Raw genomic sequence first — 12,514 nt, 5'->3', positions numbered from 1 at the left:
GGTGAAAGGTGAATTTTCTCCCAGTGTCTAACTTAAACACAAGTTTACATACACTAAGTTGACTGTGCCTTTTAAATGGCTTTAGAAGCTTCTGATAGGCTAATTGACATAATTTGAGTCAATTGGAGGTGTACTGTGGATGTATTTCAAGGCCTACCTTCAAACTCAGTGCCTCTTTGCTTGACATAATGGGAAAATCAAAAGAAATCAGCCAAGACCTCATAAACAAATTGTAGACCTCCAGAAGTCTGGTTCATCCTTGGGAGCAATTTCCAAACGCCTGAAGGTACCACATTCATCTGTACAACCAATAGTTTGCAAGTATAAACACCATGGGACCACGTAGCCGTTTATAGCACTAAAGGAGACGCGTTGTCTCCTAGAGATGAACGTACTTTGGTGCGAAAAGTCCCAGAACAACAACAAAGGACCTTGTGAAGATGCTGGAAGAAACGGGTACAAAAGTATCAATATCCACAGTAAAACGAGTCCTATATCAACATAACCTGAAAGGCCGCTCAGCAAGGAAGAAGCCACTGCTCCAAAACCGCCATAAAAAAGCCAGACTATGGTTTGCAACTGCACATGCGGACAAAGATTGTGCTTTTTGGAGAAATGTCCTCTGGTCTGATGAAACAAAAATAGAACTGTTTGGCCATAATGACCATCGTTATGTTTGGAGGAAAAGGAGGATGCTTGCAAGCTGAAGAACACCATCCCAACCGTGAAGCATGGGGGTTGCAGCATCACGTTGTGGCGGTGCTTTGCTGCAAGAGGGTCTGGTGCACTTCACAAGATAGATGGCGTCATGGGGAAGGAAAATGATATGGATATATTGAAGCACCATCTCAAACATCAGTCAGGAAGTTAAAGCTTGGTTGCAAATGGGTCTTCCAAATGGACAATGACACCAAGCATACTTCCAAACTGGCAAAATGGCTTAAGGACAACAATGTCAAGGTATTGGAGTGGCCATCACAAAGCCCTGACCTCAAGCCAATATTACATTTGTGGGCAGAACTGAAAAAGCGTGTGTGAGCAAGGAGGCCTACAAACCTGACTCAGTTACACCAGCTCTGTCAGGAGGAATGGGCCAACATTCCCCCAACTTATTGTGGGAAGCTTGTGGAAGGCTACTTGAAACATTTGACCCAAGTTAAACAATTTAAAGGCAATGTTACCAAATACTAATTGAGTGTATGTAAACTTCTGACCCACTGGGAATGTGATGAAAGAAATAATAGCTGAAATAAATCATTCTCTCTACTATTATTCTGACGTTTCACATTCTTAAAATAGTGGGGATCCTAACTGACCTAAGACAGGGAATTTTTACTTGGATTAAATGTCAGGAATTATGAAAAACTGAGTCTAAATGTATTTGACTAAGGTGTATGTCAAATTCCGACTCCAACTGTACATATACAGTACCAGTCAAAAGTTTGTTCACACTTACTCTTTCAAGGGTTTCTCTTTATTTTTACTATTTTCTACATTGTATAATAATAGTGAAGACATCAAAACTATGAAATAACACATGGAATCATGTAGTAACCAAAAAAGTGTTAAACAAAAATTTGAGAAGTCAAAGTAGCCAGCCTTTGCCTTGATGACAGCTTTGCACACTCTTGGTATTCTCTCAACCAGCTTCATGAGGTAGTCACCTGGAATGCATTTCAATTAACAAGTGTGCCTTGTTAATTTGCGGAATTTCTTTCTTCCTTAATGCGTTTGAGCCAATCAGTTATTTGTGACAAGGTAGGGGTGGTATAGAGAAGATAGCCCTATTTGGTAAGAGAGCAAGTCCATATTATGGCAAGAACAGCTCAAATAAGCAAAGAGAGGTGACAGTCCATTACTTTAAGACATGAAGGTCAGTCAAATGCAGAACATTTCAAGAAAAGTTTCTTTGTTTCTTTGAGTGCAGTCGCAAAACCCATCAAGCGCTATGATGAAACCAGCTCTCATGAGGTCCGCCACAGGAAAGGAAGACCCAGATTTACCTCTGCTACAGAGGATAAGTTCATTAGTTACCGGCCTCAGAAATTGCAGCCCAAATAAATGCTTAAGTGTTCAAGTAACAGACTCATCTCAACATCAACTGTTCAGAGGAGATTGCGTGAATCAGGCCTCATGGTGGAATTGCTGCAGAGAAACCACTACTGAAGGACACCAAGAAGAAGAAGAGACTTGCTTGGGCCAAGAAACATGAGCAATGGACATTAGATTGGTGGAAATCTGTCCTTTGGTCTGATCAGTGTCTTTGTGAGATGCGTTGTAGGTGAACGGATGATCTCTGCATGTGTAGTTCCCACCATGAAGCATGGAGGAGTGACACTGACACTTTGCTGGTGACACTGTCTGTGATTCATTTAGAATTCAAGGCACACTTAACCGGCATGGCTACCACATGTTTCTGCAGCAATACGCCATCCCATCTGGTTTGGGCTTAGTGGGACTATCATTTCTTTTTCAACAGGACAATGACCCAGCACACCTCCAGGGCTATTTGTCCAAGAAGGAGAGTGATGGAGTGCTGCATCAGATGACCTGGCCTCCACAATCACACAACCTCAACCCAATTGAGATGGTTTGGGTTGAGTTGGACCGCAGAGTGAAGGAAAAGCAGCCAACAAGTGCTCATCATTTGTGGGAATTCTTTTGAGACTGTTGGAAAAGCATTCCAGGTGAAGCTGGTTGAAAGAATGCAAAGTGTGCAAAGCTGTTAAGGCAAAGATTGGTTACTTTTTGAATAATCAAATATATTTTGATTTAACACTTTTTTTGGTTACATGATTACATGTGTTCATAGTTTTGATGTCTTCACTATTATTATACAATGTAGAAAATAGTACAAATAAAGAAAAACCCTTGAATGAGTAAGTGTCCAAACCTTTGGATGTGTGTGTGTGTGTGATAGATGGATAGATACAGTGGGGAGAACAAGTATTTGATACACTGCCGATTTTGCAGGTTTTCCTACTTACAAAGCATGTAGAGGTCTGTAATTTTTATCATAGGTACACTTCAACTGTGAGAGACGGAATCTAAAACAAAAATCCAGAAAATCACATTGTATGATTTTTAAATAATTAATTTGCATTTTATTGCATGACATAAGTATTTGATCACCTACCAACCAGTAAGAATTCCGGCTCTCACAGACCTGTTAGTTTTTCTTTAAGAAGCCCTCCTGTTCTCCACTCATTACCTGTATTAACTGCACCTGTTTGAACTCGTTACCTGTATAAAAGACACCTGTCCACACACAATCAAACAGATTCCAACCTCTCCACAATGGCCAAGACCAGAGAGCTGTGTAAGGACATCAGGGATAAAATTGTAGACCTGCACAAGGCTGGGATGGGCTACAGGACAATAGGCAAGCAGCTTGGTGAGAAGGAAACAACTGTTGGCGCAATTATTAGAAAATGGAAGAAGTTCAAGATGACGGTCAATCACCCTCGGTCTGGGGCTCCATGCAAGATTTCACCTCGTGGGGCATCAATGATCATGAGGAAGGTGAGGGATCAGCCCAGAACTACACGGCAGGACCTGGTCAATGACCTGAAGAGAGCTGGGACCACAGTCTCAAAGAAAACCATTAGTAACACACTACGCCGTCATGGATTAAAATCCTGCAGCGCACGCAAGGTCCCCCTGCTTAAGCCAGTGCATGTCCAGGCCTGTCTGAAGTTTGCCAATGACCATCTGGATGATCCAGAGGAGGAATGGGAGAAGGTCATGTGGTCTGATGAGACAAAAATAGAGCTTTTTTGGTCTAAACTCCACTCGCCGTGTTTGGAGGAAGAAGAAGTATGAGTACAACCCCAAGAACACCATCCCAACCGTGAAGCATGGAGGTGGAAACATCATTCTTTGGGGATGCTTTTCTGCAAAGGGGACAGGACGACTGCACCGTATTGAGGGGAGGATGGATGGGGCCATGTATCGCGAGATCTTGGCCAACAACCTCCTTCCCTCAGTAAGAGCATTGAAGATGGGTCGTGGCTGGGTCTTCCAGCATGACAACGACACAAAGCACACAGCCATGGCAACTAAGGAGTGGCTCCGTAAGAAGCATCTCAAGGTCCTGGAGTGGCCTAGCCAGTCTCCAGACCTGAACCCAATAGAAAATCTTTGGAGGGAGCTGAAAGTCTGTATTGCCCAGCGACAGCCCCGAAACCTGAAGGATCTGGAGAAGATCTGTAGGGAGGAGTGGGACAAAATCCCTGCTGCAGTGTGTGCAAACCTAGTCAAGAACTACAGGAAACGTATGATCTCTGTAATTGCAAACAAAGGTTTCTGTACCAAATATTAAGTTCTGCTTTTCTGATGTATCAAATACTTATGTCATGCAATAAAATGCAAATTAATTAATTAAAAATCATACAATGTGATTTTCTGGATTTTTGTTTTAGATTCCGTCTCTCACAGTTGAAGTGTACCTATGATAAAAATTACAGACCTCTACATGCTTTGTAAGTAGGAAAACCTGCAAAATCGGCAGTGTATCAAATACTTGTTCTCCCCACTGTAGGTGAGTTGCCTACCAAGAAGACAGTGAATGTTCCTGAGCGACCAAGTTTTACTTAAATCTGCTTGAAAATCTATTTCAATACTTGGAAAAGCAGTGTAGCAATGATCAACAACAAACTTGACAGAGCTTGAATAATTTTTCTAATAATAATGGGCAATTATTGTACAATCCAGGTGTGCAAACCTCAGACGTACCCAGAAAGACTCATAGCTGTAATTGCTGCAAAAGGTGACAAATTCCCCTTTTTAAAAGTTTTTCTTTTTTTTTTTGCCTGTATTGACTCAGGTTGTGAATACTTATGTAAATAAGGTATTTCATTTTCAATAATTTGCTAAAAACAGGTTTTCACTTCGTTATTTTGGGGTATTGTTTAGCTGGCTGAGAAATTTAAAGAAGCTATTTAATCAATTTGGAATTCCGGCTGTACCACCACAAAATGTGGAATAAGTCAAGTGGTATGAATACTTTCTGAGGGCACTGGATGCTGTCCTTCCTCTCTTTGTCATTGAATAAATTATTTTCAATCACATTTTTTGATAGTTTATCTTTAATTTTGAGTCTGGTTGTGGAGGCCTAGTCTAAGCATACTACACATACAAACCATGGCCAATGGAGAATCTCCACTAACAGTAGTGTGCTTATCCTGGGATTGTGTAGCTGCCCTTGTAAATGAGAATAGACAAACTATAGTTTGTGTACTCAACAGGTTAACTAGCGTGGTTAAAGCCTACTACTCCCTACTTACCCTTTTAACAGACACCCACTCACCAAATATGCAGACCAGACATCTCTACTATACCATTAAAAAAAGTTTGTGTGTTGGCAGTGGACTGCTGGGATGGTCCAGATGGAATGCCTGTCATCTACCATGGACACACCCTCACCACCAAGATCAAGTTCTGTGATGTCCTGGCGACCATCAAAGAACACGCCTTTGTGACGTCTGAGTGAGTCCATGTGCTCACAGTCTTTGTGTTTTGTATGCTTGAGTGATACTCAGTAATCTACTATCCTCTAAAGAGAACATGAAATTAAATGAGAAGTTCACAAGGGGGGGGGGGGGGGGCTTTCCACCACGCCTTTCACCTTTGACGTGCTGTTGGCCTCTGACCCCTCTCCCCCTCTTACTCCTTCCCCAGCTACCCCATCATCCTGTCCATAGAGGATCATTGCAGCATTGTCCAGCAGAGGAACATGGCTACCTACTTTAAGAAGGTCTTTGGAGAAATGCTGCTTACCAAGGCTGTGGACATCTCCGCCGACGGACTGCCCTCACCCAATCAGCTTAAGAGGAAGATCCTCATCAAGGTCAGAGATCATAGGGTCATGTGGATTTGGAATTAAGATGTTTGTGTTGTCATTTTAATGTACTTGTGGATCAGAGCATCTGCTAAATGACTGTATAAACCAACTGCAGTCTCTTCACTCTTCCTCTCCCTGTCTTGTGCAGCATAAGAAGCTAGCAGAGGGCAGTGCCTATGAGGAGGTGTCCACCTCCACTCCCTACTCTGAGAATGACATCAGCAACTCCATCAAGAATGGCATTCTCTTCCTGGAGGACCCCATCAACCATGTGAGAGCTTTTTTTTCTATTTATCTACAGTGAGCTAGTGGAAAGCCTTCTAGTGGAAAGCCTTCCCAGAAGAGTGGAGGCTGTTGTGGAAGCAAAGGGGGGACCAACCCCATATTAATAAGGACAATGTCTGCACCCTGACGGAAATCTAACTAGCATAATAAAATAAGCATAGTAAAATCTCCATGAATGTCACTTTAAGCTAGAGATCAGTTTTTTGTTTACGTGTCAATCCACCGCATCTGCCTATGTCGCACTTCCGCAGCTGAGGTGAAAGGTGACAGAGCTAGAGCAGTGTTTGTCAGACCATGAGACATCCCAAAAATCGGTCTTCTCACAAAATCATCTGTAGCGTCGACTGGTTTGGCCTACAAAACTATTATGACCCCTCTATGGAAAGATGACTCTCGCGAACAGTGTTTTGCTCTACGACCTCCACAAGTGTCAAGAGACTCATCTGACGTTGGTACAGCTGATCTGCCAACTTCTGTCTGTAGCGTCCAAACCTTTTGGGTTACACACTCTCACGAACATGTACATGTTGGATATTTTGCTCTAGGATGCCCAAGACTCATCTGAAGGTCCCCCGGTACCAGTTGAAAAAATGTATGGAAGTACACTACCATTCAAAAGTTTGGGGTCACTTAGAAATGTCCTTTTTTTTTTTTTTTTTTTGAAAAGCAAATTTTGCAATTGTTAGCACAGCTTGCTTTCTTTAGACTAGTTGAGTATCTGGAGCATCAGCATTTGTGGGTTTGATTACAGGCTCAAAATGTCCTCTTGCTCAGTTGTGTACTGGGACCTCCCACTCCTCTTCCTATTCTGGTTAGAGCCAGTTTTTACTGTGGGCTGTTCTGTGAAGGGAGTAGTACACAGCGTTGTACCAAATCTTCAGTTTCTCGTATGAAATAGCCTTAATTTCTCAGAACAAGAATAGACTGACGAGTTTCAGAAGAAAGTTCTTTGTTTCAGGCCATTTTGAGCCTGTAATCGAACCCACAAATGCTGATGCTCCAGATACTCAACTAGTCTAAAGAAGGCCAGTGTAATTGCATCTTTAATCAGGACAACCTTTTTCAGCTGTGCTAACAACTGCAAAAGGTTTTTCTAATGCTAGCCTTTTTAAAATGATAAACTTGGATTAGCTAACACAACACATTGGAACACAGGAGTGGTTGCTGCTAATGGGCCTCTGTAGGCCTATGTTTTAACCTTTTATTTAACTGCGCAAGTCAGTTAAGAATAAATTCTTATTTACAATGATGGCCTACCGGGGAACAGTGGGTTGTTAGCACAGCTGGCTTTGTTCAGGGGCAGAAGGACAGATTTGTACCTTGTCAGCTCGGGGATTCGATCCAGCAACCTTTCGGTTACTGGCCCAACGCTCTAACCACTAGGCTACCTGCCGCCCTTAAATAGATATTCCATAAATAATCTGCTGTTTCCAGCTACAATAGTCATTTACAACATTAACGATGTCTACACTGTATTTCTGATCAATTTGATATTTTAATGGACAAAGAATTTGCTTTTCTTTCAATGACAAGGGAATTTCTAAGTGACCCCAAACTTTTGAACAGTAGTGTATATATGGAGACTGGTTAATACCAAAAAATATGTGGTTGAATACATGTAAAAAAAAAAAAAAAAAAAAAAAAATAGATATAGGAGAGACACTTCAGCACAAACTTCCTTTTTGATATTTTTTGGGAACTATCTGTTCCATGTAGTGAATCTGGTTTTCAATGTGTTCATTTTTTTTTGATACTTCAGGGGATCTTAAACTCCAATAGCTAAATGATCCTTGGTATGACCTTAAAACAATTCCATATAGTTTAGTAGAACCCCCCCCCCCCCTTATTGTAAGTAAGAATAGAATATATTTCTAAACTCTTCTATGTTTAATGTAGTTCCGTGTAGCTCAGTTGGTAGAGCATGGTGCTTGCAACGCCAGGGTTGTGGGTTCGATTCCCACGGGGGACAATGTTAATCATGGATGCTACCATGATTACAGATAGTTCTGAATGAATCGTGAAAAAGTTAGACGCTCAAATATCGTACCCCCAAGACATATATTGGGGGGGGGGGGGGTTGTTATTTATGCCTCTAACTTTCTCACTCATCATGATTCATTCAGAATTATCTGTAATCATGGTAGCTTCCACATTAATGTAGCAATGTTTAGAAACATATTATATTCTTATTTACGATAACAGTGAATCCAAAATGACACACTACGTTATTTACCATCAATTTATATTGGGCACAAAATAATCTGAAACACAACCAAAACATTGGGGGGGGACTACGTACAAAAAGTGTTATGATTTCAAAACGTTTCACATGATATGGATGAAAAAACCCTCAAATTAAAGCTGACTTTAACCTTTATAGTCACTGTATAATTTCAAATCCGAAGTGCTGAGTACAGAGCCAAAACAACAACCAATGTCACTGTCCCAATATTTGTTGTTCTCACTGTATATGCCTTGGTTGTATGGTCCATAGCTCTCTTGCCACTGTTACCTTTTTTTAAATACCTTTTTCTAACTCAAACACCATCTCCCCCTCTCTCTGCAGGAGTGGTACCCTCACTTCTTTGTCCTGACCAGCAGTAAGATCTACTACTCGGAGGAGACGTCTAACAACCAAGGCAACGAGGATGAGGAGGAGCACAGAGAGGTAAGGCCTTGCGGTACATCAGTGTTTCATCTGAAAAAATGTGTAGCAGTGGGAGGGAAAGGAGCCGGGGGTGCAAATAAATAGGCTGAAGCATGGGGTTGCCTATCTGCATTTACCCCATTGGGCAGATCTCAAATGTGTTCTCTTAACTAGTTATCATATTGATTCATTTATGTCCCAAGAAACTTGCATAAGCACTGAATAAAATCTAGGCCTATTTGTTAATTTTTCCCCCAACACTTTATCTGGGTTCCACTCCTTTTGCTCAACCAAAAATATTATCTGTCTCATCACAATTTAAGTCATTCAAATAAATAATTGAGGTAGTGAGGCGTTGTACCCCAAGTCACCCTACAATTGACCGGTGTTACATTCAGCCCCACTCCCCTATGCACTCACTGTGAATTGCTGAGCATAACATGCTTAACCATGCTTCTGCTAAAAACCATGGGTTTAAAATGGTGCAGTTTGTGCATATTTAGGAGTTAAGAAATAAATTAAGTAGGAATGGAAAGCTGGGATTCCCCTCTTTATAACAAAAGCCATTAAAACTGCTGTTTTCGCGATTGCAATAATTGTTGTGCATTGACTGCTTGTCAGAATGCATGTTTCCCTTCCTATGGCACTTATAACATGAATGAGCCACGGAGAGGAATATTTATCTGGCATAGAACACAACAAGCCGACTAGGTAAATAAAGACACTATTCCACTATGGGGTTGTTATTTTTTCTATTAATTAGTTGTTTTGTTTGCAGATAAAGCACATGTGGAATGGAAAAATGCTCCTCAACAGAGTTTTTCATGTTCCATATTTTTTTTATTGTGTGGAGGCAATGATTTTGCAGTGGCGCAGCACCACAGCAAATAAAGCCAGCGGACACACAGCGGTCCATACAGGACAGAACACCACTTTATGGTGCTTAATGCCATAGGACAGGGTTTCCCAAACTCTGTCCTCGGGACTCCAAGGGGTGCACGTTTTTGATTTTTGGCCTAGTACTACACAACTGATTCAATTAATCATCAAGCTTTGATCATTTGAATCAGCTGTGTAGTGTCAGGGTAAAAACCCCTCGGGGTCCCCAGGACCAAGTTTGGGGAAACGCTGCCATAGGAGTTCCAACTCTAGCTGTCTGTCTAGGTCTCTAACGGTATGGACCAACATATAGCAGAGAAGTGGTTCCATGGGAAGCTTGGTGCTGGTCGCGACGGGAGACAGATAGCTGAGCGGCTGCTGTCTGAGTACTGTCTTGAGACGGGCGCTCCCGACGGGTCCTTCCTGGTCCGGGAGAGTGAGACGTTCGTAGGAGACTACACCTTGTCCTTCTGGTAAATCTCCCCTACTGTACCCCCCTCTACTAACTCCCTTCTCCTCACTCTGAACCTGCCTCACCCCACTCCTCATCCCTGTTCCTAGCACACTTACCTAACCCCCCCCTTCTCCTGACCCTCTGTCTCCTCACCCACCTCATTGCTTGCATCACATAGTTCAGATAATACTTGTGCTGTATGTTCGGCTAGCCCCGGATCTACGGTGCCCATAGGTTTGCTACACTGCTAAACCTTGGACCTGAACAGTCAATCAATCCAAATGGTTGTCCTATTGATTTTGTGTAGTAGCCAGTCACGGTGTAGGCTAGGCTGCTGGTCTCTCTGCTAATGCATGGGACAGGGCTGAGTAACTGGGATCATTTCAAATCAATACCTGGTCTCTCTCTTTCACTGTCCACACAGGCGTTCAGGCCGGGTGCAGCACTGTCGCATCCACTCTCGCCAGGAGGCGGGCAGCCCCAAGTTCTACTTGACAGACAACCTGGTGTTTGACACGCTATTCGCCCTCATCATCCACTACCAGCAGGTAGCGCTGCGCTGTAACGAGTTTGAGATGAAGCTGACTGAGCCTGTGCCCCAGACCAACGCCCACGAAAGCAAAGAGTACGTCCAGCTTTCAAGGCTTCAGATAGTCATTCATTTCAATCTCATGTGTGTCAGTGATGACTTTATGAAAGGAGAAGGAGGGTAGGAAAGATGTAAGTATGAGTGTATGTTCTAGGTGGTACCATGCCAACCTGTCTCGGAGCCACGCTGAGAACATGCTGATGAGGGTTCCACGTGACGGGGCGTTCCTTGTCAGGAAAAGGGCAGAGCTAAGCTCCTTTGCCATTTCCTTCAGGTGAGTCTCAAATGTATAGAAACAAACGACTAAACAAAAAGACAATTGTTTGTTCTGGTTGTTACTGATGGGTAAAATGCAGCATTCCGGTATTAGTTACTTGATATTAGGAAAGTTGACATACATTACCGCCTCACCAGCTTGCTAGAACTTGTTTTGAAAGCAAGACGTTTAGAGTACTGAGCTAGCTCAGAGAACGGTGACCTGGTGCAAACTTCTATGCCTTCTACCTTTTAAAGATTTTCATGAGAAAGACCATTGTTCTGTTTATCCTACAGTTGGAAACCTAAGCCACAATATCGTAATATGGGACGGCAAGGGCTCTAAATAAAAACATGTCATTGGTAACTTAATGGCATTATGTAACTTTATGGGCGACCCTACCAAATTCACATAGAAATGTGAGTTATAGCTCTATTATTAACCTTGAATGCAAGTCTAAGACACGGTAGATCTGTTCTAGATGCACTTTCTATGCTTCCCGTTAGGTTTAGTTTGTGTCTCTTCACTTTCGGTTTTGTACACCAGCTTCAAACAGCTGTAACAACATTTTTGGTTATGTAAAATATATTTGACAGCGGTTTAGACGGTACGATGATTCTCTCCACTGTACTGTGTTAGATCACTAGTATAGCTCACGCAGCCATCCACCTGGCCTCCCGAGACATGTGTTATAGCGTCTGCTCTGTTATTACTGACTGGGTTGTTTTGAAAATGTACAGGCCAGTTATAGGTCTAATTACAATGAAAAGCATCTTCCATGACCATGGGTTCTTGCCACTGTCGTCTTGGCGTCCTCTTTTGTTTACGGGGGTTTTGGTTCAGATTGCTGTGAAGCACCTGATGATTAATGCATGCAGCAGGACACGTACGTGTGTGTTTAACCCTGTTTTGTCGTCCCCTCAGGGCAGAGGGGAAGATCAAGCACTGCAGGGTGCAGCAGGAGGGCCAGACGGTGGTGTTGGGGACGTCGGAGTTCGACAGCCTGGTGGATCTCATCAGTTACTACGAGAAACACCCGTTGTACCGCAAGATGAAGCTCCGCTACCCTATCAATGAGGAGACGCTGGAGAAGATAGGCACCGCTGTGAGTGGACCACACACACTTGTGCTCATGATTGTTGCTGTAGTCAATGTAAGTGAGTTGGATATCCTTTGAACTGTCATGTATTTGTCAGGAGCCAGATTACGGGTCTCTGTATGAGGGGCGGAACCCTGGGTTCTACGTAGAAGCCAATCAGATGCCCACCTTCAAGGTAAGACTGCACCGGATCTCTCATATCCTGTGTGTTTACATCCTGTCTCCTTCCCTCTCTTTGCAAATGTAACAATGCAAGGATTGTGTGTGTGTCCTAACCCCTTCACATCGGTCTGCAGTGCACAGTGAAGGCCATGTATGAGTACAAGGCCCAGAGGGATGATGAATTGTCCTTCAGTAAGAACGCCATCATCCAAAACGTGGACAAACAGGAAGGAGGCTGGTGAGTGACATCACACACAGGAAGTCAGGTTCACCATCCAAATCTATCAAATCATCACATAGA

General features: G+C 42.8%; 1 protein-coding gene across 5 annotated transcripts in view; it reads left to right on the top strand.

Moving 5' to 3' along the window:
- Positions 1 to 12,514, top strand: part of plcg1 (phospholipase C, gamma 1) — a 36,525-nt gene that overhangs the window by 17,067 nt on the left and 6,944 nt on the right. For all 5 annotated transcript variants that reach the window (XM_071348906.1, XM_071348904.1, XM_071348905.1 and 2 more), the window contains exons 13-22: positions 5,367 to 5,487; positions 5,680 to 5,848; positions 5,991 to 6,113; positions 8,694 to 8,795; positions 9,939 to 10,126; positions 10,532 to 10,732; positions 10,851 to 10,970; positions 11,877 to 12,057; positions 12,149 to 12,226; positions 12,348 to 12,451. In XM_071348906.1, the coding sequence (XP_071205007.1) occupies positions 5,367 to 5,487; positions 5,680 to 5,848; positions 5,991 to 6,113; positions 8,694 to 8,795; positions 9,939 to 10,126; positions 10,532 to 10,732; positions 10,851 to 10,970; positions 11,877 to 12,057; positions 12,149 to 12,226; positions 12,348 to 12,451 (1,387 nt within the window). The remainder of the gene's footprint in view (positions 1 to 5,366; positions 5,488 to 5,679; positions 5,849 to 5,990; positions 6,114 to 8,693; positions 8,796 to 9,938; positions 10,127 to 10,531; positions 10,733 to 10,850; positions 10,971 to 11,876; positions 12,058 to 12,148; positions 12,227 to 12,347; positions 12,452 to 12,514) is intronic.

This window comes from Salvelinus alpinus, chromosome 17, assembly GCF_045679555.1.
Source record: "Salvelinus alpinus chromosome 17, SLU_Salpinus.1, whole genome shotgun sequence".
In the NCBI taxonomy this organism is placed as follows: Eukaryota; Metazoa; Chordata; class Actinopteri; order Salmoniformes; family Salmonidae; genus Salvelinus; species Salvelinus alpinus.
The sequence above is the reverse complement of the archived record's forward strand: the minus strand, read 5'-3'. Positions and strand labels throughout refer to the sequence as shown.